Source organism: Amphibalanus amphitrite, unplaced genomic scaffold (genome assembly GCF_019059575.1).
Source record: "Amphibalanus amphitrite isolate SeventyFive unplaced genomic scaffold, NRLGWU_Aamphi_draft 000239F_arrow, whole genome shotgun sequence".
Taxonomy (NCBI): domain Eukaryota; kingdom Metazoa; phylum Arthropoda; class Thecostraca; order Balanomorpha; family Balanidae; genus Amphibalanus; species Amphibalanus amphitrite.
In genome coordinates this window covers 497,668-524,424 of record NW_024881734.1, presented here as the reverse complement: position 1 = coordinate 524,424, position 26,757 = coordinate 497,668, and the positions used below count along the sequence as shown (strand labels likewise).

Sequence of the window (26,757 nt, the reverse complement as noted above, 5' to 3'; positions counted from 1 at the left end):
CGAGTTTATCAATTTTACACATGTTCTAAAGATTTCATGACTCTGACTCAAATGGTTTTTGACTTGTGACCTGATTCTCGAGACCATGCTTGGCCGGAATCGCGATTTGGCGTAGTCGGCTCACATTATCCGCGCATTTCCAGTCTTTTTGTGATTGTAACGTCCAAACATGTAAATGATGTTGGTCCCACGCAGTATTTTGGGTGTCAACTGTCAAGGTCACCTGAAGGTCAGGTCAGGTCATTGACCTTTGGTGACCTCAGTTCACTTTTTGGAGTTTTACATGTTTCTAGGGTAGTTTTTTTCGGGCCGATTTCGAATTTAACATGCATTTGATCATTTATGAAGTAGTTTTAGTGCCTTCGTAACATGTTACGACACCGTCAGTGGTAGCTGACACTTGACACTCCCTATGGATAGCCGGCAGGACACCTACTGGTTGACCTGACCTGACCTGACCTGGCCTAAATGTACGAAGACATCTGTGAGCAAAACTAACATGACATTCGCGATCAGCAACAGCCAAAAAATAATAAACTCGCTTTACGAACTTCAAATAACCCCCTATTTTCCCGACTTCTGGGTAATTGACCTGGCCTGGAAGGTTAACCAATGACCAAGTTGGTTATCATCGGCTTCCTCGCGTCTCGGGCAACACGCTCATTTTTTCCGCGAAGCTCTAGCTCCACCAGGGGCCAAACGACGATGGGATTCCAACGGACCCCCCCCCCCCCCCATACGTTAAACGCTGGCAAAACACGAATACGGGCGAGGGCTAAACACCAGTCAATTTCTTTATATTGTTTGTTCCATTTCATTTTGCCTCTCATTCTCGGTTGGCAACTGCCAAGCAGGAAAACTAATCAGTTTCACGAGATCAGAATTCCCGCGCTGTTAGCCATACAGAAATGACAGTTCTGTCATTTTCGAAACTACGAATAAATATAACAGTTTTTTTAATCTGTATTTAATATAGGTGTTCCATAGTGTTCCTTTGTAGCTTGTAGGGAGCCATCTTGAGACTTGACAGGGAGCTGTGCTGTGCCTTTTGCATGTTAGGTATGTCCACAGAAAAAAAAACTTTGGGGTTACTGATGTTAGTTGTCGGACCTTCGTCCCCGTCTTGAGTTGAGATTCAGTTTCATAACGTTTCGGCCAGTTACTCTCCGGCCGTCGTCACTCGTCAGGTGTTCTTTGACCCTCAAGGACCTGGATGTTGGTGGCGTTGCGCCGTACGCGTCAAACAGTTCGAAAGCTCCTGTAGTCAGCGGGAATCGAACTCGGGTTTCCCCGGTGATGGTCCACGGTTGTAACCACTCCACTATCGAGGCAGGCTTGACTACGGCCGGAGAAGCTACTGGCTGAAACGTTGTGAAACTAACATCTCAACTCAAGACGGGGACGAAAGTCCGACAACTAACATCAGTGATACTAACAGGCCTCGTCTCAAGCATTCAGAAAAAAAACTAAAGCTTTTGGGGTTGATGGAATGATGTGGGGAAAGAAAAGGAGAAGAGTTGGTCTAATTGACTTTGTCTTACCTGCAGACCCATATTTCATGCTAATTTGCATGCCTACCAGCCTGGTATCAGCTTTTATCATGCATATCAACTCACCACCTGGTGGCATATCAACTCACCACCTGTCACTTTTCTTAAAATTATAAAAAAGCGTTGTTATAGGTGAAACCCAAAACTACCTGGGATCAACAGTAAATTGATGGTAGTTTCTTTCCCAGTGCATGTTGTTTCATGAATATCCACCGTCTTTGCTGTAGGGTGGGGACTTTTCCTTAGTTTCAAAATCAGAAGAAAAAAAGGACTTTGGAAAAAGTAATGTGTTAAGAAGGCACTGCACCACATGCATGCCTTTCTCAGCTATATGCATCACTTATTGGTTGCTTCACTTCACAGAAAAATAAAACTAAAAATTGGTTTACAAATGGATGAGCAGCACACATTTTAACATTTTTCGAGCAATTTATATCAACTCACCACCCCATATCAACTCACCCCGGTTTACGGTATTCATTTTTGCTCTTTCTGAACCGAGCGACATCACTTTCATGCCAATTCATTAACTTTTTTGAAGGTGGGAGGGTCCCTTTAAACTCCAGCTAGTGTCCTCTCCTGGCGGCCTCCGTCGCGGTTCCTGGCACCCGTAAACCACTTTCGTGGCGCCACCTCCAGCTGGCCGTTGTTGGTGTCCTGGGTAAGCCCGTTCCGCCGCACGGCTCCTGTAAAATAAGCACCAGCAATGTAAAAGGTGCAGACACATAAGCGAATTGTGTATTGCCCGTGCTGTGTTCTACCATGATTCTGTATTACCTGCATTAAAAGTAACATCATCTGATTTGACTTGAATTAATTGAGAAATGAACTTAAGATATTTTTTTTGCAGGAAATAATCTGATGCAGAATAAACATACAAGGTCCGATTTAGACCGATTATGATGGACACAAAGGACATTAGTGCTTTATAAGTCGGCTGCTTGGAATTCGCTAATCGGACAGTAATTGACGACACATGAAATAACATATGAATGGGAGTGCTGCTGTTATTCTGACATCCGCTACCAGGTGTCCAAGGGAGTTGGGCAATTAAATAAAGAGATAAAACCATTACTTACTGAACACGACATCAAAAAGCCGGGTACCGCCGAAAGCCCTTTTCCCGTGCCGTCCATTTACGCTAAGTCGCGTAGCGAGTGCGCTCGTCATGACGCCTGCTATCGTCCTTCGGACCGGTGTAAGCGGGGGCGCTTACACCGAGGTCGGCGACAAACAGCCACCCGGAGTATCTGTCCACTGCCACGAGGTACTTCCTGCCGGCGTGATCGGCAAAGTCGATGTGTAGTTCGAACGGCCTTTCCGCTGGCGGTCTCCTCATCATGGTCTCTTGCTGCTGAGCGGGTAGATCTCCCTGGCAGCTGGTACAGCAGCGGGTGACATTTTCCACATCCCGGTAGATCCCGGGCCAGTAGACGATCTGTCTTGCGCGGGCCTTCGTTTTCTCCTTCCCCAGGTGGCTGGCGTGGAGGGCTTCTAGAACAGTCCTTCGTAATCGCTGTGGTATGACGAGCCTGCAGCCGATCCGGCCTGACCGACTGGACATCTCCACCGACCGCAGTGACGCCTTCTACCTCTGGAAGGAGAGATGGGACGACTACGTCCTGATGTCACAGCTGCGACTCGACCAACTAGCGATACAGCTCAAGCTGGCGTCGCTGCGGGCGCGCCTCTCCGAAGAGACTCGAACGCGGTCGTGGTTGCGGCGCGGCCGCCACGGCTACGCATTCCTGCTTCCTTTCACTTTCGTTAATCGCACTTTGTACTCACTATGGGCGGGTTCGAGCTAATACCGACCGCGCCATGTGTCGGTTCCGCCCGAATTAAGGCTTTATTGGACACGCACACCACTCAGAGTCTCAACGCCAACTGGCCCGCCCAGACGCCGCAGCCCCGCCAGCCGGTCGGCCGGTCACCGCCCCGGGCGGTGCAGAGGCGGCCCCAGGCCCCGTCCGGTGGGCCGAGCTCCGCCGGCGGGTCGCCCGCGCAGGGGCGGGCTCAGGCGACACAACCATACGACACAATCACAACATTGACTGTCCAATATCAGCCGTAGCTGGTCTCACAAACATCAACTATGCGACTTCCTCACGACGTCGAAGTGTATTTTGGAGGCATGAGACTAAACAGCGAGTTCTTTTTTCTTGTAATATCATACACATTGGACAGTGAAAAAATAAATAATGGGCTGCCCACATCCAGTCACCTACACCCCACTACATGGGCTGCCCACGCAGTGCCCATGTTAAGCCCACCATACAGGAACACCGCGTGAATGCCTGTGTTCCCCAAAATTCCTGGATATGCCCTCGTACGTGTGCAAGCAATCTCATTATCAAGCATTATGCCTGCCAAAAAATATGTGGGCAGCCCATGTGGGGCCCACATGCAGCCCACATATTTGCCCATCTCTAGCCCATGGCCCACCTAGCCCACCATGCCCATCAACTGCCCATGTGGGGCCCACATGGGCATGCTGGCTGGGGTTTGCCCATTTGGGCCCCACGTGGGCCCCGGATGGGTGACTGCCCAGTTTGTTGGTGCCCAGTCTGCCCACATGCTGCCCGCATCCAGCCCAGATAGGTGTCGGGTCAGTTAACAAAGTTTTGTAGTAAGGTTTGCCCATTTGGGCCCCATGTGGGCCCCGGATGGGTGTGCCCAGCTTGTTGGTGCCCAGTCTGCCCACATGCTGCCCGCATCCAGCCCAGATAGGTGTCGGGTCAGTTAACAAAGTGTAGTAAAGTTTGCCCATTTGGGCCTGTCGCGACCGGGGGGTACTGTGCGTTTGTTGCCTAGCAACGAAATTGTTGTCATATTTTTGTGCTTAGAAAATTAAGGAAAAGGGGGCTTTTGGATGAGAAACTGATTGAAACGGGGTCATTATTATAGCTCATTCTGAAACAGTGAAAGTAAATATGCAAAGCCAAGGACGATGCATTCACTGATTAACAAGTGTCAAAGTGACATTCAAGAAAGGTTTATCTTTATGTTTCAACTTATTTCTTAGTTTATTTTCTCTCGTTAGCCGCAATGTGCGACTTTTGGAACGGTGTTTTTCATTTCGATCAAGGAGCGAAGTGGATCAAGCCTGTACCAAAATAAACATTGATTTCGAAAGTGCATTTGCGGCATTAAGTTTCATATTTTTTAACGGCTAACGGTGACAGTTCCAAAATGTTTGCAAAACTCTAAGATGAACTGCACAGCATAAGTTTAAGAGAAGCTGCTCAGATATAAAGTAGCATGATGCAAACCAATGTAGCGTCTGAATTCAAGTTATCAACTTTGATTAAGATACACTGATTTATTTGCACCAATCATGTCAGCATCTGATTTCAAAAGGAAGCGTGGGAGGATGCTGTCAAATCTCACCAGAGTAAGAAGACGAGCCCTAGTAATGATTGAAAATAGAGGCTCTAGGACGCAGCTGGTCGACATGCTTAAGGAGCTGGACGCTGCACTTGAGTCTTTAGAAGAAGTGAACGAAGAGCTCAAAGAAGCAATAGCAGAAGATGAAGCACTTGTTCAAGAAGCGGTCGATTACATGAAGGTTGCAGAGCAGCAACACGACGAAGCATATCAATGCATACGAGAATATTTGAAATCCAGACAAGGTGAAACACCATCTATAGTGTCGGGCTCAATTCAGTCTCACCAGTCCAGCAGCTCGTTAGCTGCTCGAAGCGCTGACATTGCTTTTCAAGTGAAAGAAAAGGAACGTAAGCTTCTGGAGCGGCGACACCTGAGAGAAAGGGAAGAACAAGAGTTGCGAAGAAAAAATGAGCTTCAAGCCGCTAAAGATGCCGAAGAGTTAGCCAGGCTAGAAGCGCGCCTTACCGCAGCTGCTGAGAGTGAGCTCAGCTGGGACCGCAGAAAGGATTTTGATGGTGAGGCATCCGCAGTTGAAGAGCAAGGAGCTCAAACCGAAGGCGATTCCCCAGCTGAAAAGGAGTCTGAAGATGACAGCCCTGAAGTGCATGTGCCTATTCTGCCGTCCAGCGCCCGTCCTGTGCCAAGCCCAACGCAATCTGAATCTCTGTTCGCAAGAAGTCTCCCAAGAATCACGCTGCCAAACTTCAGTGGTAGTCCGGGAGAGTGGCCAAGATGGTTCGCGCTCTTCCGAACATTGGTGCACGATCAAGCAACCTTAAACTCCACTGAAAAAATGGCGCATCTACAAAACGCAGTAACGGGTCCGGCGCAGCAGCTGATCAGTGGGATGCTCTACGAAGGGACTCTCTATGAAGAAGCGCTGCACGCGCTAGAAAACCGCTTTGGCAGACAAGAGGACATTGTGCAGGCGAAAATGAAGGCTATCTTTGCATGCCCGTCGCCAGCAGATCTAGATCTGCAAGGATTGGAACGGTTTCACTCAGCTGTTCACTCTGCCGTAACAGTTCTTCAGAACCTGAAGTACGAAGGAGACCTTCAAAGCACAGAAAACCTGCGTAGAATAGTGGAGAAGTTGCCGCAAGAAATGAAGCGCGTTTGGAGCGCACACGTCGTTGGAATGGAGCCGGCCCGAGCTACATTGATCAACTTCGACCAGTGGCTCACAAAACAAGTGAGGATCTCTCAGAAGCTCACTGCCGTGACAATTCAAGACACTGATCAAGTCAAAAAACGCGCCTGGCAGTCCAGACCAGCAACTGGAGCACAACATCAAAAGACAAAAGAAAAGACACTGGCGACACTGGCTACAAACACTACAGCCTCACTCGATTCTGACACTTGTGTGTGTTGCAGCGGGAAGCATCATTTGAAGGACTGCGAAGCATTCAGAGCGCGAGACGCCAATGGCCGAGCTGAGCTAGTGTTCAGCTCAGGAATGTGCTTCATCTGCTTAAAGAAAGGCCACATGAGCAGAAATTGTGTCTTTTCTAAGAAGTGTGGAATAGACGGGTGCAGGATGAAACACCACAAGATGCTGCACGGCAGTCACCGTGTAAGGCCTCACGGTGGTGACCAGAGAGTCATAGCCGCAGTAACGGGAAACCGACCAGCAGAGGGAATGACGCTTCTCCAGATAGTTCCCGTTCGAGTGCACGGCCAAGATGGAAGATTTAGAGACACGCTGGCCCTGCTAGATCCAGGATCTCAGACCAGCTTATGCTCGGAAGCAATCATCAGAGATGTGAAGATTTCAGGCGAAGCGCAGTCGCTATGCATCGAAAATGTTGAAGGACGAGGAAGTACCAAGAGGTCTGAAAGGGTCCAGCTGACTCTGAGTCCTTTGTGCGAAGGTCAAGATGTTGACCGCAAGATCCTTGTTCCTGAAGCGTTCTCTGTGCCGCGAGTAAACGTCCGAGCACAGCACATTCCTAAACGATTGAAAGATGACTGGAAGCATCTACAAGGCATAAACATACCTGACTGCTCACAGGGAACAGTGGAGGTGCTTCTAGGCGCTAATGTCCTTGAAGCCGTTCTTCAACGCGAAGCCAAAGTTGGACGAGCAGGAGAACCGGTGGCGGTGCGCACGGCATTTGGCTGGACGTTGACCGGCACGATCGCTGGTTTCGTCCCACCTCAAACCAGAGAGGTGATGTTCATCCACCGTGCGGACACAGAAGACAGGCATCTCGGAGAGTGTGTCGAAGAGTGGTGGAAGACTGATTCATTTGGCACGAAAGTTGAGCTCAAAGGGGAAGCTTCAGCAGAAGACCTGCGGGCATTGCGTCTCCTAGATACATCAGTGAAGAAATGCGGAGACCGATACGAAGCAGGACTTCTTTGGAAAGGCAAAGATCAGAGAATGCCTGACAACAGAGCATCAGCCATGAGAAGACTTCAGAGCCTTGAGAAAGGCTTGTTACGTAACCCGGAAAAGGCTAAGGCGTATGAAGCCGAGCTCCAAGCTTATGTTGAAGCGGGGCACGCACGCAAGCTGTCTCAAGAAGAAGCCGATCAGCGTTTGAAAAAGCGCTGGCTTCTACCACATCACGCGGTAGTAAACCCCAATAAACCCAAGCTGAGGGTAGTCTTTGATGCTGCAGCGACACACCTGGGAGTGTCCCTGAACAGTGAGCTGATGAAGGGACCGGACATGCTGCAGAATCTGGTTGGAATTTTGCTCCGCTTCAGAGAGGAACAGACTGCCATGGTAGCAGACATCAAGAAGATGTTCCACCAGATCAGGATTCGCCAGGAAGACCAGCCAGCATTAAGTTTCTGGTGGCGAAACCTTGACACCACACGACAGCCTGATATGTACCAAATGCAAGTAGCAATATTTGGCGCGAAGTGCAGCCCAGCGATCGCAAATTTTGTACTACAGAGAGCGGCAGAAGACGGCTGCACTGGCACAGAAGAGTCCACAGCAGCCAAGAAAGCGGTTCAGACCAGCTTTTACATGGATGACTTCGTCAAGTCAGAATGTTCCAGTGAAGCTGCACTCAATATGAAAAGAGAAGTCTCCAGCATCCTCGCCAAAGGAGGGTTTTGCCTCACGAAGTGGATGAGCAATGAGGAGAGGGTGCTGGCTGAAGTCCCGGTTGATGAAAGAGCTGTCTTGAAGATAGACTCGTCGGGCAAGTCGTACTGCAGCGTTTTAGGATGCAAATGGACCCCGCAGGACGACTACCTGGCCGTCAAGTGTAGCGTAGTCGCGGTGCCGCCGACGAAGAGAGGAATCCTGAAGCAAGTCGCGTCTATGTTTGATCCTTTAGGGATCGTGGCGCCCTACACACTAGTGGCGAAGAAACTGATCCAGAGTCTCTGGGAAAGAAAGCTAGGCTGGGATGAAGGAATCACAGGAGAAACCCTACATATCTGGAGACGCTGGCAAGAAGAGCTTCAGCATGTTGAGGACGCATGTGTTCCACGGTGGTATGGCGCGCCGGAACAAGAAGTTGACGCTCAGTACGAGCTGCACATGTTCAGCGACGCCTCCGAATTAGCGTTCGGTACCGTAGCATACATCAGAGTATTGTCCAGCGGCTACTATCACAGTCGCTTTGTGATGGCTCGCACTAGGCTCGCACCTCTGCGACAGCTGTCGATAGTCCGACTTGAGCTGCAAGGTGCCGTCATGTCAACAAGAGTAGCCAGTCTTATCAAAAGGGAAATGAACTACAACTTCAAGCGAATCGTCTTCTGGACAGACAGTCAAGTGGTGCTGCAGTTTTTGAAGAACGAAAGTCGGCGATACCACACATTTGTGGCGAATCGTGTATCTGAGATTCACGACACGACAAGCCCAGATCAGTGGCGCTTCGTGCCAGGCTCAGAAAATCCGGCAGATCTCTGCTCAAGAGGAAAGTCTCTGTCAGAGTTGAAAAACCAGCAAGAGTGGTGGCTAGGCCCAGCGTTTCTAGAAAGCAAAGAAGAGCACTGGCCACCACAAGAAGACGTAGGAGACATCAGTCCAGACTGTGTAGAAGTCAAGAGGTCAGCAGCCATCTGTGCGACAAGTCATGCTAGTTCACCAAAAGAAGAGATCACTTCTCTACTGTCCCAGCTCATAGACCCGGCGCGGTTCTTGTTATAACGTGAGCTCTTTATTCACAACCAAAGCCGCATTGCGTTAGACTTCCTAGAGCGTCAAACACCGATCGCTACTACCACAACCGCGCTCCGCGCGGGCCGGCGGCCGACTGCTCTCGAACCCCGCGTCTGCGCGCCGGCGCCGCCAATGGCGTCGCCAGGCCCCCGGGCAGGGGGGGAGCAACTGGCGTCGCCAGGCCCCGGGGCAGGGGGGGAGCAGCTCGCGACACCACACCCTGCCGCCCTTAAAACGGAACACATTCACTTTAACCTGCCGCCCTTAAAACGGAACACATTTTAAACCGGAACGTGGAAACAAACACATTACGCGTCGGAACGTGGAAACAAACACATTACGCGTCGGAACGTGGAAACAAACACATTTTAAACCTCGGCGATCAGTCGCCTCGGGCACCTCCGGCGCCGAGCGGAACGGCGTTGCGAGGGGCCCTCAGTGTCCCCGCCGCCCCTGCCGCCGCCGTCACCGCCACCGCCGGTGTGACTGTAGCCGCTGAGGTCACCGGTATCACCGCCGCCGCCGAGGTCACCGGCACTACCGCCGCTGCTGACGGCATCACCGCCGCCGCTGAGGTCACCGGCACTACCGCCGCCGCCGGGGTCACCAGCACGGCCGTAGCCACCGGGGTCACCGGCATCCCCGCCGCCGCCGAGATCACCGGCACGGCCGAGGCCGACTGCTCCCCGGTCACAGGCCTGACCGGCGACGCCGGCGCGGCTGCCGTCACCGAGGCCATTGGCGCGATCGTCTCCGACAGGGCGCCCGGCGCTGCCGCCGGCGCCACCAGCCCGGTCACCGCCGGTCGTCGCTCTGACGTCACCGCCGGTCGTCGCTCTGACGTCACCGCCGGTCGTCGCTCTGACGTCACCGCCGGTCGTCGCTCTGACGTCACCGCCGGTCGTCGCTCTGACGTCACCACCGGTCGTCGCTCTGACGTCACCGCCGGTCGTCGCTCTGACGTCACCACTGGTCGCCGCTCGGACACTACCGCCGGTGGCCGCTCTGACGTCACCGCCGGCGCTGTTCCCTGGGTCCGCCGCCGCCGCCAACAGCTGGTCAACGTGGCGCGACCAGATCACGTGTCCCACGTCCACTTCATACGACACGGGACCGGGGCGGGCGACCACCGTGCCGCGGACCCACTTCTGACGACCGTCGTACGAGCGGGCCCACACTGTAGCTCCCACGGCGAATTCCCTGCTCCGTCCGCCGGCCGTCTCACGCTGCCGGTCCCGAGCCGCCTGCAGAGCTGTCTCGGCGCTCGGAACCATGAGGTTCATACGAGTGCGGAGGTTCCGCCCGAACAGCATCTCAGCGGGAGTCCGTGCGGTCGCGGCGTGGGGCGTCACTCTGTACGCCATCAGAACTCGGGCGAGCGCCAGTTCCATGCCTCCGCTGTCGTCTGCTGCCAGAGTCGCCTTCAGTGAGTTTTTTAGCGAGCCGACCGCTCGCTCCGCCATCCCATTAGACGATGGGTGATGGGGCGCCACTCTGACATGTCGGATCCCGTTAGAGCTGGCGAACTGGGCGAATTCCTGGCTCGTGAACTGTGGGCCATTGTCCGTTACCAGCACCAGTGGTAGTCCGAGACGAGCAAAAACCGTCCTCATCACCGCTACGGTCCGCTCGGACGTGGTCGTCTTCATTGGGATCATTTCAGCCCACTTGGAGAAACTATCCACCATCACCAGGAACCAGGTGCCCTTCAGAGGTCCGGCAAAATCGGCATGCACCCGCTGCCACGGGCCGTCCGTCGGCTCCCACGGGTGCCGTGTCGCCTGCGGCGGCTCAGCTCGCTTTGAGACGCACGCCTGACACCCGCGAGCCAGCGCCTCCAGCTCAGCATCGAGTCCCGGCCACCACACAAAGCGCCTCGCCAGCTGCTTCATGCGAGTGCAGCCGAAGTGACCCTCATGCAGCTCCCGCTTGACGGTGTCGCGCAGGCTGCTCGGGATGACGACTCGGCCGCCCCAGAGCAGACAGTCGGCCTCAGTCGTCAGCTCCTCTCGGCGATTCTTGAAGGGAGCCAGGTCCGGGTCCACCACCGCCGGCCAGCCCGATCGCACCGCCGCCAGAGCGCGGGCGAGCGCCGGGTCTCGGCGCGTGGCCACTGCTATCTGCTGCGCGGTCAGACACGGCCCCTGCTCGGCGATGAACATTACGCCGCCTCCGCCGTACGCCGCCTCCTCTTCTGCCGACAGCCGGTTCTCCGCCTCGTCCGGCACCGACAGACGGGACATCGTGTCCGCCAGCCTCATGTCCTCCGTCCGGCGCAGCTCGATCTTGTACTGATACGCCGCGAGCTGCAGCGCATACCTTTGCATGCGAGCCGCCGCCAGAGATGGCAGCTCACGGTCCGGGTTTAGGATCCTGGAGAGCGTCCTGTTGTCGACCACCAGGGTGAACGGCCGACCAAACAGGAACTGGTGGAACCGCCGCACTCCGAACGAGACGGCTGCGGCTTCCCTCTCCACTTGGGCGTACTTCCTCTCCGTCGGAGTGAGCGTTCGGGAGGCGTACTGTACCGGCCTCTCGAGCCCCTCGGGCGTCACTTGCATCAGAGCCGCTCCGACTCCTGTCGCACTGGCGTCCGTGACGAGCCGCAGCGGCAGCACGGGGTCGTACCGCATCAGGACCGGCGCCGTGGACAGCATGTCCTTCACACGGCGCACTGCCGCGGCGCACTCCGCCGTCCATGCCCATTTGACGCCCGTCTTCAGTAGCGCGTAGAGCGGCGCTAGCACGGTAGACAGGTTGGGCAGCAGCCGCTGATAATAGCTGACTGACCCGATCAGAGATCGCAGCTCCTGCACGTTCCGAGGGTCGGGTGCTGCTGTGACGGCCGCCGTCTTCTCTTGCACCGGGCGCAGACCCGCCTCAGACAGTCGCCAACCGAGATACACCACTTCTCGGACTCCGAACTGGCACTTCTCTTTCTTGAGGCGGACGCCGTTGTCCTTCAGCCGCTCCAGCACCCGGTCCAGCCTGTCCATCAGCTCACGGTCACTGTCGGCGCCGATCAGCACGTCGTCCAGGTAACAGACGACTCCTGGAAGACCATCCAGCACCTGGTCCATGATCGCCTGGAACTGCGCTCCACAGGTGCTGATCCCGTACGGGAGACGGTTCATCCGCATCGCACCACGGTGTGTGGTCACGGTGGTCATCTCTCGGCTCTCTTCGTCCAGCTCACACTGGAGATAGGCGTTCCTGCAGTCCAGCTTGCAGAACTTTTTCCCTCGTATGCTGGCGAATAGCTCCTCCGGCGTGCGCATCGGATACTTCAGAGGCTGCAGCTGCGGGTTCACCGTGATCCGATAGTCCGCGCACAGCCGCACGCCGTCCTTCTTGGGGATGGGTACGAGCGGCGTACCCCATCCGGAGAAGTGTCCAGGAGGCACCTTCTCGGCGATCCCTTGATCCAGCCACTTGTCGAGCTCCCGCTCGATATCTTGCTGTAGCGCAAACGGCACCGGTCTGGCGCGTCGATAGACCGGTTTGGCGCCTTCCTTCAGTCTGAGCGCCACCTTCACCGGGATTCTGCCCAGTTCTTCTTTGAACACCTCACGGTGTTTGTCCATCACCTCCTTCAGCGTCGGCTGAGTCGCCACCGGGCACACGTTCAGCGTCTCCAGACCCGACGCCGTCCTCAGCGCCTTGATCCACTCTCGTCCCATGAGAGGTCGGTGAGAGCCCATGTCGGACACGACGAGTCGCAGCCGTGTCGCTCGGCCGTCCGTCTCCACGTTGACGTCGGCCTCGCCTCGCAGACGGATTTGCTGGCCGGTGAATGACGTGAGGTGCAGCTCACTCGGCCGCAGCGTCAGACCGGGGATGTGAGTCTCCGCGCTGATTATAGTCACCGGTGAGCCAGTGTCGATCAGCATGGTGAACTCCTGGCCGTTCACCCTGACCGTCGCCCACTCAGCTGCGGCAGGCTGCACGGCGCTGACTCGCCAGTCAGCCTGGTCGCCGTCCTGAACCAGCTTCACGCCAGTTCGCTGTTTGCCGCAGTCACGCTGCAGATGCCCACGCTCTCCGCACCGATAGCAGCGCGGCGCGCCGGCCCGCCATGGCCGCGCGCCGGCCTGCCGCGGCTGCCCGCTGTCCTGCCGTGGCTGCCCGCTGTCCTGCCGCGGCTGCGCACCGTCCTGCCGGGGCCGCGCGCCGGCCTGCCGCGACTGCGCGCTGGGACAGTGGCGCCGCCAGTGGCCCCGGCCGCCACAGCGGAAGCACGTGCCTGGCCCCGGGGGCTCGGTCGGCCTGACCCTCTCCGTCCGCTGCGGGCGTCGCACCAGGTGAACTGCCTCCCCGTCCGTCTCGGCCGGCGCCGGCGCCCCTGACAGCCGCGTCGTCAGATCCATCACGTCCCTGTGCGCCCGTGCCGTCCGCCGGACGTCCTCCAGAGAGAGGTCGTCACCCTTTAGCGCCGCCTCCCGGACCAGCTTCCTCTGTAGCTCACCTCGGCTGCCCAGGACGCATCGGTCTCTCAACTCACGGTCCACCTGCGCCGGCTCGTAGCCGCAGCGCAGGATTTGCGTCCGTAGTCTGCCCAGGAACTCCTCCAGACTCTCTTCCTGCTCCATTTTCATCCCTTGAAACTTTCCTCTTTCCGCCACCACATTATTCTTCGGCACCAGATACCGTGTTAGCTTCCTTTTCAGGCGAGCAAACTCGTCTTCTCCCTGTCTCTCGGCGTCCTCCTCAGGCAGTGAATCGCTGACATCGGCGAGGTCCGGGCCCACCAGGTGCAACAGGACTGCACACCGTCTCGCAGGCCCTTGAATGTCAACAGCGATCATATACCGCTCCAATGCCCGGAGCCACTTTTCAAAGTCCGTGCCTGGACGGTACGGCACCGCAGACACTATCTGCATCCCCGTTGGATCCATCGTGCCGCCGCCCTCTCACCAGCACGTCGTTTCTCCGGTCGGCTCGCCGCCGCTCCACCGTCGGCCCGCAGCCGCTCCACCGTCGGCCCGCGGCCGCTCCACCGTCGGCCCGCAGCCGCTCCACCGGCGGCCCGCAGCCGCTCCACCGGTCGGCCCGCAGCCGGGCGTCACCGCTCACACCGGCCGGTCACCGCTCACACCGGCCGGTCACCGCACACGCCGGTCGGTCACCGCACACGCCGGTCGGCCACCGCTCACGCCGACCGGTCACCGCTCACCGCGCCGCCCTGCGCCTGTACTTGGCGCTGCAGCTGCGGTTTCCCGCGCTTTTCTCGACGGGGGCGTCACGTGGTAGTGACGTCACACGCACGTCACCGCGCGCGCATGCGCACTCGCCCCACACCGCCCGGCCGCGCGCCAGCTTCCCGCCGAAATTGCCCGCTTCGGGGACCGGGCGCCTCAAACCGCATTGAGGCCCTCTCCGCCGCACCGATCGGCCAATCACACGCGCTACCACAGCTGCGCGTCACCCCCGGCCGACCAATCAGCGTGCAGGACGCCGACGCATGCGCCACGCACACCACACTGCCGAGGCATCATGGCCGCCACGAATTTCGGCGATCACATGGGAAACCCTGCCAGGACAACGGCCGCCGCGCGACAGGCACACTACCAGCAGCAGCGCGAAAATAAAAATACTAAGCAATACTAAGCACTAAGCATTCGTACTAAGCAACGTTTGCGCCCTCACCGTCCGTGGCCTGTCCGCCCTCGCTGACCACCGCGCACTGATCACTGGCCCGTTTCGCCATCACTCGCAATCACAGCTCCAAGGCTTCACCTTGATCTGATCCTCGTCGCCAGGATGTTATAACGTGAGCTCTTTATTCACAACCAAAGCCGCATTGCGTTAGACTTCCTAGAGCGTCAAACACCGATCGCTACTACCACAACCGCGCTCCGCGCGGGCCGGCGGCCGACTGCTCTCGAACCCCGCGTCTGCGCGCCGGCGCCGCCAATGGCGTCGCCAGGCCCCCGGGCAGGGGGGGAGCAACTGGCGTCGCCAGGCCCCGGGGCAGGGGGGGAGCAGCTCGCGACACCACAGTTCTCTTCATGGACTCGTTACAGACGCATTGTCGCATGGATAAGGCGATTCATCAGCAACGTGAAGAGCAAGGTTGCTGGCACAGAAGTCATTGATGGTCCACTACGCAGCGCAGAAATTGATGCGGCTGAAATCAGCATAATAAAGGACGATCAAGAAACCTGCATGAAACAAGCTAGTCTCGACCACCTGTCTCCATTCCGAGATCAACACGGCCTCATGAGAGTTGGTGGGCGCCTGAGCAAGACTTCGTTAGACGAGTACACGAAACACCCCGTCATTCTTGACGCCAAGAGTGAGATCACCAGACTGGTCATTGTCGATGCACATCAGCGAGTCATGCATTGGGGATTGGAAAGAACACTTTGTGAGCTGAGATCGAAGTACTGGGTGCAACGGATGCGGTCAGCTGTGAAGAAGCACCTGTGGAAGTGTGCATTCTGCCGTAACCGCCGCGCCTCGCCTCAGCCACCCAGGATGGCAGACTTGCCAGAGGCCCGTCTAGACATGAGACGTCCGTTCAGCACAGTCGGACTCGACTTTTTCGGACCTCTGACGGTGAAGAAGTTTCGAAAGACAGAAAAGAGATATGTGCTGCTGATCACATGTCTCGCCACTCGGGCCATCCATTTGGAGCTAGCTGCTTTGATGGACACCAGTAGCTTCATCATGGCACTGCGCCGCTTTATCGCACGAAGAGGTAGACCTCGAACTATCTACTCGGACAATGGCACTAATCTAGTCGGAGGCGAAAGAGAACTGCGAGAAGCCATCGAACATTGGAATCAGGCACAGATATCCGATGCTTTGAGTCAGAGAAACATCCAGTGGGTGTTCATCCCGCCAGCCGCCCCGCATATGGGCGGTGCATGGGAGCGTCTGATCGCCTCGGTGAAGCGCTCCCTCAAAGTGGTTCTAGGAAACAAATGCGTCTCGGAGGACGTTCTTCAGACGACCCTAGCGGAGGTCGAATTCATGATCAACGGCCGTCCTCTGACCTACATTAGCAGTGATCCTCAAGACCCCGAACCTCTTACGCCCAACCACTTCTTGTTGGGCTCATCTGATGGAAGAGAAGGACTACCGCCAGGGGTATTCAATGATGCTGATGCTGATGTTGTTGGACGGAGGAGATGGCAACAAGTACAGATCCTCGCTGAACATCTGTGGAAAAGGTGGCTCAAGGAGTACCTTCCTACGCTGATAAACAGACAGAAATGGAAGACAGAGAAGAAGAATCTGCAGATAGACGACGTAGTTTTGGTCGTCAACAGTCAGAGTCCTAGAGGATACTGGGAATTGGGACGCATCACAAGAGTCTACCCAGGCTCTGACGGAGGAGTCAGATCAGCGGAAGTGAAGACAAAGAGTGGGACGTATGTTCGCCCGACAACGAAGTTGTGTCTCTTGGAGAGTCTCAACTAAGCCTCTAAATCGGAATCATCGGAGAATCCGTGCGACGGGGTGCACGGCCAACTGGCCCAATATGTGATGCTCATGTGAGACGAACCGTGAAAGTAATGTTGATCTTGATGGAGGGGGTACGTTCTGTGTTCGAAGACATTGATAATGATCCGCGTGGCTAGCACCCACATTTGTGACCTGCGTAAGGTCAACGCGAGCCGTGACAGAATCGGCATGGGCCGTTAGTGCTCAGAGCTGACACGGTGTGGTCGTTAAGTGCAGAGTGAAAGACACCGAGGGGTGTCAGGAACGTGTGGCCTGTATCGCGAGTGACATGTTTCGTGTTCCCCCTTGTGAACACTGGTGGGGGAGGATGTCGCGACCGGGGGGTACTGTGCGTTTGTTGCCTAGCAACGAAATTGTTGTCATATTTTTGTGCTTAGAAAATTAAGGAAAAGGGGGCTTTTGGATGAGAAACTGATTGAAACGGGGTCATTATTATAGCTCATTCTGAAACAGTGAAAGTAAATATGCAAAGCCAAGGACGATGCATTCACTGATTAACAAGTGTCAAAGTGACATTCAAGAAAGGTTTATCTTTATGTTTCAACTTATTTCTTAGTTTATTTTCTCTCGTTAGCCGCAATGTGCGACTTTTGGAACGGTGTTTTTCATTTCGATCAAGAAGCGAAGTGGATCAAGCCTGTACCAAAATAAACATTGATTTCGAAAGTGCATTTGCGGCATTAAGTTTCATATTTTTTAACGGCTAACGGTGACAGGGCCCCATGTGGGCCCCGGATGGGTGTGCCCAGCTTGTTGGTGCCCAGTTTGCCCACATGCTGCCCGCATCCAGCCCAGATAGGTGCCGGGTCAGATACCAACATTTTGTAGTAAAGGAAATGTCCATATCCCAGCAAACATGCCCACATGGTTCCCATATGGGGCCCACATGGCCCCCCACCTCTTCCATATGGGCCCCACATGGGAATAGCAGTGGGTGACACATGGGACCCATATGGGCAAGCCCACGTAGGCCCCATATGAGACCCACGCGGCCCCCACATCAGGGACCCATATGGGCCAGCCTACATTGACCCCATATGGCATCATGTATGAACTTGATGTACTTGGAGTCCAAAATTCACATGAACAACAGTCACCTTTTTTGCTTTTATGCTCTTGGAGTAACTTAAATGGGGCCTACATGGGTGATCCATATGGGACCCACATGGGATGCCCAATGCCCATCTCCAGCCCACATGCGTTTGGCCCACCTGGCCCATTTTTATCCCATATGGGGCCCATATGGGTTGCCCATCTGTAGCCCATGTCCCACGTGAGCCCATCTGGCCCATGTTCACCCCATATGGGACCCACATGGGATGCCCATCTCCAGCCCACATGCGTTTGGCATTTTTATCCCCTATGGGGCCCATATGGGTAGCCCATCTGTAGCCCATGTCCCACGTGGGCCCATCTGGCCCATGTTCACCCCATATGGGACCCACATGGGATGCCCATCTCCAGCCCACATGCGTTTTGCCCACCTGGCCCATTTTTATCCCATATGGGGCCCATGTGGGTAGCCCATCTGTAGCCCATGTCCCACGTGGGCCCATCTGGCCCATGTTCACCCCATATGGGACCCATGTGGGCATGTTTGCTGGGGCTCAGCCCATATGGGACCCAGATTTAGCCCAGATAATAGCCCACATGTAGCCCATGCCCACTTAAGCCCAGATGCCCCACTTTCAGCCCATATGGGCCCCATTTGGGAAGGCTGGCTGGGTACGACTTTCTAACAGGTCCCGATTTTCCCGACTTTGGGTCATTGACCTGACCTGGAAGGTCAACCAATGACCTAGGACCTTAAAATTGGGGATCATCGGCTTCCTCTCGTCACGGGCAACACGCTCGTTTTTTCCGCGAAGCTCTAGCTCGATCAGGGGCCAAACGGCAAGGGGGGTCCAACCGAACCCCCCCCCTACACATTAGAAGCTGGCAAACGCCGCACACATGCGAGGGTTAACCCCCTCCGTTGGACCCCTCCCCACTTGCCGTTTGGCCCCTGATCGAGCTATGTAGAGCTTCACGGAAAAGCAAGTGTGTTGCCCGTGACGAGAGGAAACCGATGATACCCAGCTTCAAGGTCCTAGGTCATTGGTTGACCTTCCAGGTCAGGTCAATGACCCAAAAGTCGGGGAAATCGGGACCTGTTGGTCTGTCAAAAAGTGCGGCTGTTATAGGTTTTTTTTCGGGGTGCTGATGACGAATATCATGCTAGTTTTGATCACAGATGATGTCTTCATGCATTTAGGCCAGGTTGCGTCAGCTCAGGTCAGGTCAACCAACAGGAGTCCTGTCGGGTATTCGTAGTACCTACGTGTCAGCTGCCATTCGCCTCTGACCGCTTCGTAACATGTTACGAAGGCACCAAAAATATTTTGTAAATGTTCAAATAGTTGCTAAATTCGAATTAAGCTCCAAAAACTAGCCTAGAAGCATGTAAAACTCGAAAAATTTAACCGAGGTCATCAAAGGTCAGTGACCTGACCTGAGCTTCAAGTGACCTTTTGCACCCACCCTAATGCATGGGACCAACATGTTTGAATGCTTGAATGCTTGAAACCACGAAGACTGCAAACGCGCGGCTAATGCGAGCCGACATACGCCGAATCGTGATTCCGGCCAAACATGGTCTCGGAAAAGAGGTCACAGGTCAAAGGTCTTTTGGGTCAGGATCATGAAATTTTCAGGGTAGGTGTAAAATTGATCAGTGCGAGGATACTGAAAGTTTCGTCGCGATCGGCCGCTTTTTACGCGAGTTATTCGCGAAAAACCTTTGGGGGGAGGTTGCATCACCCCCCCCCCCCCTGTGACGGCGAGGGTTAAGTGGAAAAGAAACATTTATCTATTTTGTTGTCCCCTTGAGACAAACCCTAAAATCAGTAAATTTATTTAGGTATATTGATGCTTGCGCGCACAGTGCATGGTGTAGGTATAGCATCGTCTGCGCATGTTGGTAAAGCAGGCCATATCGGTACGCCTCGCCGCCATACACAAGACGCTAAAACATCTCATTAGTTGTCGGCTGACGATTCAATCTACTGTCTGTCACTTAGTGACAGTTATTGGCGACCTTCACCCAGTCACCTGACAGCTGCCACCTGGCTGTCAGCTCCGCTGGCAGCCAGGAGTCAACGGACGCATACCTTTGCTGCCCCGTAAATACAGTGAGAAATAGTGCGATGGTCACGCAAAGCGGTTGGTTACACAGCCACGGTACAGTCGTCTGTCCGTGCCCCGCGGATCGTGCGGTAGGCTGTCGTCCGTGGGCCGTCCGTGGATCGTCCGTGGATCACCCGTGGAATCGTACCAGCGGAAATCAATGGAACATGCCGGATGGCTGCGGCTAGTGTTACATTCAGCTGCCTGTCCCGTGAGACGTGCACCCGGACATTGTGATTCATGAGCTGAAAGGTGCGATCGGCACACGTGCTGAAATCGCCTTCCGGGAGGATGGAATTCCTTCGGTCAATATTCGTTCGGGTCATTTTGGTATAAACTTCGATCTTCATGTGCCACGTTGCAGAGTCTAGTTACTATTCCTATAGCCGTTTTGTAGATCAGCGCTGACATAAGATCCCGCCTCGATAAGTAAAGATCCCTAGCCCACTGACCTCTCCGTGACCTCTCCTCTCCTAGAGCATGTGCCACAGCAGAACGCCATGTGCCGCAGCTACTCCCAGTGACCTTGCCTGACCTCTCCTCCCCTATAGCTCATGTGTGGCGCAGCAAAACGGCAGGTCATATACCCGGCAGATCTGCAGTTCATCGTCCTTACCTTGACCTCCTCTCCTCTCCCAGATCATGTACCCCGCCGCTTTCCAGCCCATTGACGCTACCCTGACTTCTTGTCCCCAGGTCATGTGCCACATCAGAGAGGCAAGCTATGAGCCCAGCTATTTCCCTGAAAGTGACATTAGTCATTACCCTGACCTCTCCTCTGCAGGTCATGTGGCGCAGCGGTACGTGTTTGCCGTGCTCGGCTGTATCGGCATGTCCATCACCTACGGCCTCAAGGTCAACTTCCACGTCTGTATCGTCACCATGATCAACCACACGGCGGTGCGCGCTGCCGGCAACGCCTCGGGACACGCCAGTTCGGCCCACTCGGCCGCCAGCGAATGCGCCGAGCCAGGCCACAACGACACAGAGGCCGGCTCCAACCTGGTGGACGTGAGTGCGCGCTGAGAGCGGTGCCTTGAGAATTATGCGACGTTACGATTATGTGCGCTGTATAACAATACCGATAGCGTTTTATTTACTTTTTCTGTCTATGGTATCAGGCACGCTAAGTTTTTAGTCGTGCCTTATTATCGATAAGCTTTATTTTGGATTCAATCTGTTGACTGATTTATGATTATAACACAAAATTTGTCAGACTGCATCAGCATTTTCTCACCATGATTCACGAAGCCGACCTCACTCTCTCCTACCTCGATCTCTCGCTCCACCTGACCCGTTTTTCTCTCCCGCCAGGGCCCGTTCACGTGGGACGCCATCATCCAGGGTGTGCTACTGGGCTCCTACTTTTACGGCTACCTGGTGACCCAGGTGCTGGGTGGCCGGCTGGCCGAGCTGCTCTCCGCCAAGTGGACGTTCGGCGTCTCGGTGTTCCTGAACGTGTTGCTGGCGCTGCTGACCCCGCCGGCCGCCTGGCTCGGCTGGGGATACCTGCTCGCCATCCGCATCCTCCAGGGCATGGTCGGAGTGAGTAGAGCGGTGGATGGCGGTTTGGGGTGGTCTGTGACTTGTATTGTAGATGGCAATATGAGTGACCATGACTCGATACAGGCGCATTTGACTGTTTTGACAAGTGCACTATCAAGTTGACCTTTTAACATTTTTTTTTCTTAAGACGTTATGTTTAGTAAAAATTGTTGGACTTACCACATGTGAGACGGCATTTTTTCTTCAAATTGGCATTGTTTTATATCACGTTCCTACTTATCGTCTGCCACTGTTCACAGGGAGTGACTCTGCCGGCGACTCACGTCCTGCTCTCCAAATGGTCCCCAGTCAATGAGCGGAGTCGGATCTCGTCGCTCGTTTACGCAGGTAGGCGACGCTATTTTCCGACAGCATGAAATCGTCCCCGACCCCTTTCATTCCACAACCATCGACTGACACCTGAGAAAGCCTGTTCAAGTGTTCAGGATGCCACATTGCTACCCGTGACACCGAGCTGCCACCCCATGTCTCACCCCGTGACTGCCAGCTGACACGTGTCGTGAACCCGTGACTGGCCAACTGATGCGTGTCGGTGTCGTGACCTCCTGACTACCAGCTGACCCGTGTCATCAACTCCACCCGACTACCCAGCTGACCCTTGCCACCTGACTGTCCAGCTAACCCTTGTCATCACCCCGTGTCACCCGACTGCCAAGCTGACCCCATGTGACCCGAATGCCTGCAGCTGGCCCGTGTCATCACCTCGTGCCACCTGACTGCCTGGCTGACCCGAGACCCATGTCATCACCTCGTGACACCTGAGTGCCGCAGCTGACCCTTGCCACCTGACTGCCTGGCTGACCCGTGTCAGCGACCCCATCAGACGCTGTCGACGGCTGTCTGCCGGCCGGCCCGATGGTGTTTGGATTGGCTCCGATCGGCTGCGGTCGCCCGGCTCCCAGGTCCATCACTGCTGGCGGAACAGCCGTGGGCCGGACTCCCTCACACCTGTCTGAACCCCAGCACTATATATTTAGGCTCCCCTCGCCAGAATAACTGGTAGAGAATAGCTGGTAGAGTTTGATTTATTGACAACGCCGAACTAAATCGTAATATACTCCGCCGGAGTGACGGTCTTACCAGCCAGCGCCCTCCTTAATTTCCACTTACTTCCCCACCTCCGTACTTAGTTCTCACCGCTCTTCTTCGCCCCTGCAAGATCCCTGGTCTTATCAGTCTATCTGTTTTCACCGTTTTCCTATTTATCAGCTGTTGGCCGACGTTAGCCATCCATTGACTGTCATCTCTTGCAGTCAGCTGACAACTGGCTCGATCCGCCATAGCAACACGAGCTACCACTAACCAGGACTACTCACAAAGAGCCAACAATTACGCGCTTAAGAGGGCTGTTTGATGTTAAGCATGTGATACATGGCTGTATATTTACTCAAGCAAACAGTGGGCATGTAACACTTAACAGTCTGGCCCGACGTACCTTGCAAGATAAAAGCTGAGTGTTGTTTATTATTTCACTCGGTAAAATTTGTCTCAAAGTCTTAATGCTACCACCTGTGGAAAGTCTACCTATTCCTCCATGCCGAACGGAGGGCATCGCCGAGACGGCGATTTACATACATCAGTCATGACTCTTCAATTAATTTTTTTCCATTGGATCGCGGCGGTTTCTGTTATTGCTGGAAAACCAGTGCCAAATTGATTACACTGAAAACAAGAGCACCTGTTCAGCACTCTACGGGTCACAAGTTGCAAACTCTTCGCTCTGAAAATGTCATGCATTTTATCGGTGGTTCAGCGCTGTACGGATCTCTACGCCTGCATCTTTTGCCCAAGACCTCGTTATCTAGATCATGTATATTGTATAGTCGTGAAAACAGTACCCTCCTCATACTAAACAACCTCATCAATGTAGGGATCGAATGCTGCGCAGTGACAGTGCAGTGAGTTTATATCATTACGTGACACGCTCCCCCTCCCGTTCCGCGCTGACTTGCTGTACCACCCCCCTCCCTCCGACAGGTATGTCTCTGGGCACGGTCATCTCCGTGTCGTTCACCGGTCTGCTCGCTGCCGTGCTCGGCTGGGAGGAGGTGTTCTACGTCCAGGGAGGACTGTCGCTCATCTTTGTCGTGCTGTGGTTCGTCTTCGTGTACGACTCGCCCGAGAAACACCCCTGGATATCAGACACGGAAACGGCGCTCATCAACCAGGACAGAGGAGACTCGCACGGACCTGTGAGTACGGGGTTTGAAGGTTTGCGAGCACGAGCGAATGAGGACAATTCAGCCTGATGATTCCTCGAGCAACGGAACTTGTTTAGTTTTAAATTTTTAAATACCGATTGATATAACGAATTATTGACTGCCAGTTGTGCGATATTTATAAATTGATAGCAGTTACATTAAAAGCACTTTGTATGCTAAGTACAGCAGTGGCGGCGGAAGGGAACACCTTTAATTAAAGAGGAGGGGGCACTGCCGACTTTTGGTCCCCTTCTTTCCATGCAACGCCCATAGGTCTAATGTTAAAATGCCCAAATCAAAGGGGGGCACGGTGCCCGGTGCCCCCCCCCCCGTTCCGTCGCCTATGAAGTACAGATAAGACATAACAATTAACAATACATCACCTTGGCTCTACCACAAATAACAATCGATCATAGGGGGAAAATGTCAACGGGCTGACCGTCGCGCTGACCCGCTGTTTTTGTCCTCCGCTGTGACAGAGTCCTCCGCTGCCATGGAGGGAGATAATTAAATCGCTGCCCTTCTGGGCAATCATGATCTCACACACCGGAAGCAACTTCGGCTGGTAAGTGCGCATGTTTTTGAAGCCATGTCACGATTCATTTTGCTATGTTATTTGTAATCCAAAGATACTCATATAACGATATCTGTCTGAGACTGAGTTATCCCTACGCACAAATGGGTTCCTTTTGCAATGACTAAATAAGTCGGGGTTGGCAAAAAGTAAGGCATGGTAAGGCATCGATTACTGTTCGACAGGTATATGATCCTGACGGAGCTGCCGACATACATGTCGACCATCCTGGGCTTCGACATCGCCTCGAACGCCGTGCTGTCGTCGGTGCCCTTCCTGGTTATGTGGATCTACTCCATCATCCTGGGTAACGTGCTCGACCACCTCGGCTCCAAGGGCATCATCACGAGGACCACCAGCACCAAGATCGCTACCAGCATCGGTGAGTGGCAGAGGTGTGAGGAGCAAGGGCGGCGCGAGACGCACTGAGTCGATATCATATGGCGATGCAAAGAAATTCGTACCCAAATAAAAAGATCACCATGTGCGGATCTGCAGATGCACAGCTTTTGAACGAGTCTCGCTATTAAATATTTTGCTTTGAAAAAATCAACGTTTCACTTGTTTAGCAATAAACCAATTGCAAGGACTTAAAGCTCGTCTTTGTTTTTGATTCAAGCATGAGGTAAACCGTAACCAACGACTGCGAATCAAGAAACGCCAATGCTATGTTTAGGGCTTGCCAACGATCACGCTGCAGTGACGAAATACCGTCTATAAATATAAAGTGTCTAATCGCTTGTCACCTCTTAGGCCGCCAGCCAGGCTTACCTACAGGATAAACAGCGTCAGGGCTTTCATAGAGCCAAACGAGCTTAGAGCTCAGACGAAATGCCTCCTGAATAGTACTTGAGAAGTCAATTTCAAATGTCTAATGAAATATTTATTTTGACTGGTGCATCGTTTTAAATGCTTGATGAATCGCAAGCCATGGTCGATGGCCAAAATTGACGATCACTTCGGCCTGGTTTTAACGATTGGGTTGGCGCTGTGAAATGAAGTCTCTGATTTCAACGGCGTTCGTACCGGCACTGTGTAATGACGTCTCTGATTTCAGCGGCGTTTGTGCCGGCGCTGTGTCTGGCCGTGGTGACGTACGTGGGCTGTCAGACGGCGCTGGCCGTGTTCCTTCTGACCATCGCCACTGGCGCCATCGGCTCCATGTACAGCGGCTTCCTCTCCAACCACATCTCCATAGCGCCCGCCTTCGCAGGTCAGCGGACTGGGGGCGCCTTGTAGAATCGGGGTTCGGGAGAGAGAAAGATATGAGAGCCTTCGCAGGCCAGCAGGCATAGGGACCTTACACCTTAGTGGGACCTTACACTACAGCATCGGTAGGGAAATATGGGGGCTAGGAGGACGGTGGGACTGTTCAGAATCGGGAGCGAGGGATATGAGAGCCATCGCAGGTCGGCAGCCTAAGTGGGCAGTGGGACATTACAACTCAGGATAGAGATGTATGAGAGCCTTTGCAGGTCAGCGGGCTGGGTGGTGCTGGGGCGCTGGGGGCCTTAAGGCCGCCCCACACTGGACCTCGCATGCGGGTTGCGAGTTTTTGGATTTTCGGGTTTCTTTAAAATCAAATGATACAATCTGAGCTGAGTGACCCACACTACCGTCTAACAAGCGAGTCTGCATATTTTTAGCTTGCGAGCGACCTTGCATCGCATTCCAAGAGTTGATTTTGAGTCAACTTTCGATTTTCCTCGCTGCGAGGTCTGCGAGTTCTGCGAGGTTTGCGGGTTTTTCGTTGGAGTCGAATTTTGGTTCGTTGTGCTGGTATTGCGACTATATGTAAGTTTCTGAAGGTGTACCGGCTTCACTGCATTCATGAAGTTACCGTAAGGGAGCGGTCTATCACTCTATGAATCAGTATTATGCCCGCAAACTCAAAACCCGCGAACTCGCAACCCGCATGCGAGTTCCAGTGTGGGGCGGCCTTTACGTATACAGCATCGGTAGGGAAATATTTGAATGAGTGAAATATTGGGGGGCCGGGGGGAGGGCTAAGTTACGGTGGGACCTTACAGCATCGGGAGAGTTCGCAAGTTAACAGGTTACTTTTAGCACCGGGAGAAGGAGATATGGGAGCCTTCGTAGGTCATCAGGCCATGCCAAGACCAATGCCATGAAGAGACATTACAACTTCGGGAGATCGCTGTGACCGAGGGGACAGGCCGTCGGGCACCAGCTGTCTCAGACACGTAGAAATGGCTCAAGGGGCCAATACTGATACCGATACCCAAACTTCTAAAATTCTATTGATGCATTCTATTGTCGACAAAAAAATACGCCGCCCAATCTCGGATCACGGCGTCTTTGCGGATCGTCTATTTTCATCACCCGGGCACGACGCCACTGGCTGCCGCGCGACTACATAAAAAGCTGTAGGGCTGGCGCAGCGTTCCAGAGTGCTGTAGTCACCACCCACCTGCACCTATCGACCCTGAGACCTGCAGAGAGAGAACGGTGCCATTGATCGGTGTTCTGGCAGCCGGTGGTTGGCGCCGCTCGGTAAACACCGGCCTCGACTGGCGTGCGACGCACCGAGAAATGGGCAGGCGATGCACAGACGGAGTGCCGCGCTGAAATTTCATATCCGGCTCCGTCAGTGCGGATGAGGTCATCTTGAGTTGATTGCGTTGCGGATCGGTGTCAGCTGCCAGGGTGGCTGATTATCTAGGAATTAAGAAATATACCTAAACGGCGAAT

The 26,757-nt window shown here is 54.3% G+C and overlaps 2 protein-coding genes across 2 annotated transcripts in view; both read left to right on the top strand.

The window, feature by feature from the left end:
• Window positions 1-26,757, top strand: part of LOC122386062 (putative inorganic phosphate cotransporter) — a 40,776-nt gene that overhangs the window by 11,351 nt on the left and 2,668 nt on the right. The window contains exons 2-8 of the mRNA XM_043374842.1: window positions 20,489-20,715; window positions 21,019-21,249; window positions 21,510-21,597; window positions 23,248-23,462; window positions 23,951-24,036; window positions 24,231-24,427; window positions 25,103-25,258. Coding sequence (XP_043230777.1) covers window positions 20,489-20,715; window positions 21,019-21,249; window positions 21,510-21,597; window positions 23,248-23,462; window positions 23,951-24,036; window positions 24,231-24,427; window positions 25,103-25,258 — 1,200 coding nt within the window. The remainder of the gene's footprint in view (window positions 1-20,488; window positions 20,716-21,018; window positions 21,250-21,509; window positions 21,598-23,247; window positions 23,463-23,950; window positions 24,037-24,230; window positions 24,428-25,102; window positions 25,259-26,757) is intronic.
• On the top strand, window positions 6,100-17,164 carry LOC122386061. Its single transcript, XM_043374841.1, has 2 exons — window positions 6,100-9,045; window positions 15,070-17,164. The coding sequence occupies exons 1-2, from the start codon at window positions 6,397-6,399 to the stop codon at window positions 16,492-16,494; spliced, it is 4,074 nt and encodes a 1,357-aa protein (XP_043230776.1). The 5' UTR covers window positions 6,100-6,396; the 3' UTR covers window positions 16,495-17,164.

Excerpts from the sequence above, each read along its gene's own strand:
- LOC122386061 (XM_043374841.1), top strand. The coding sequence starts at position 6,397 with ATGTGCTTCATCTGCTTAAAGAAAGGCCACATGAGCAGAAATTGTGTC. Across the intron at positions 9,046-15,069 it reads AGCTCATAGACCCGGCGCGG|TTCTCTTCATGGACTCGTTA; the intron begins TTCTTGTTATAA and ends GCGACACCACAG.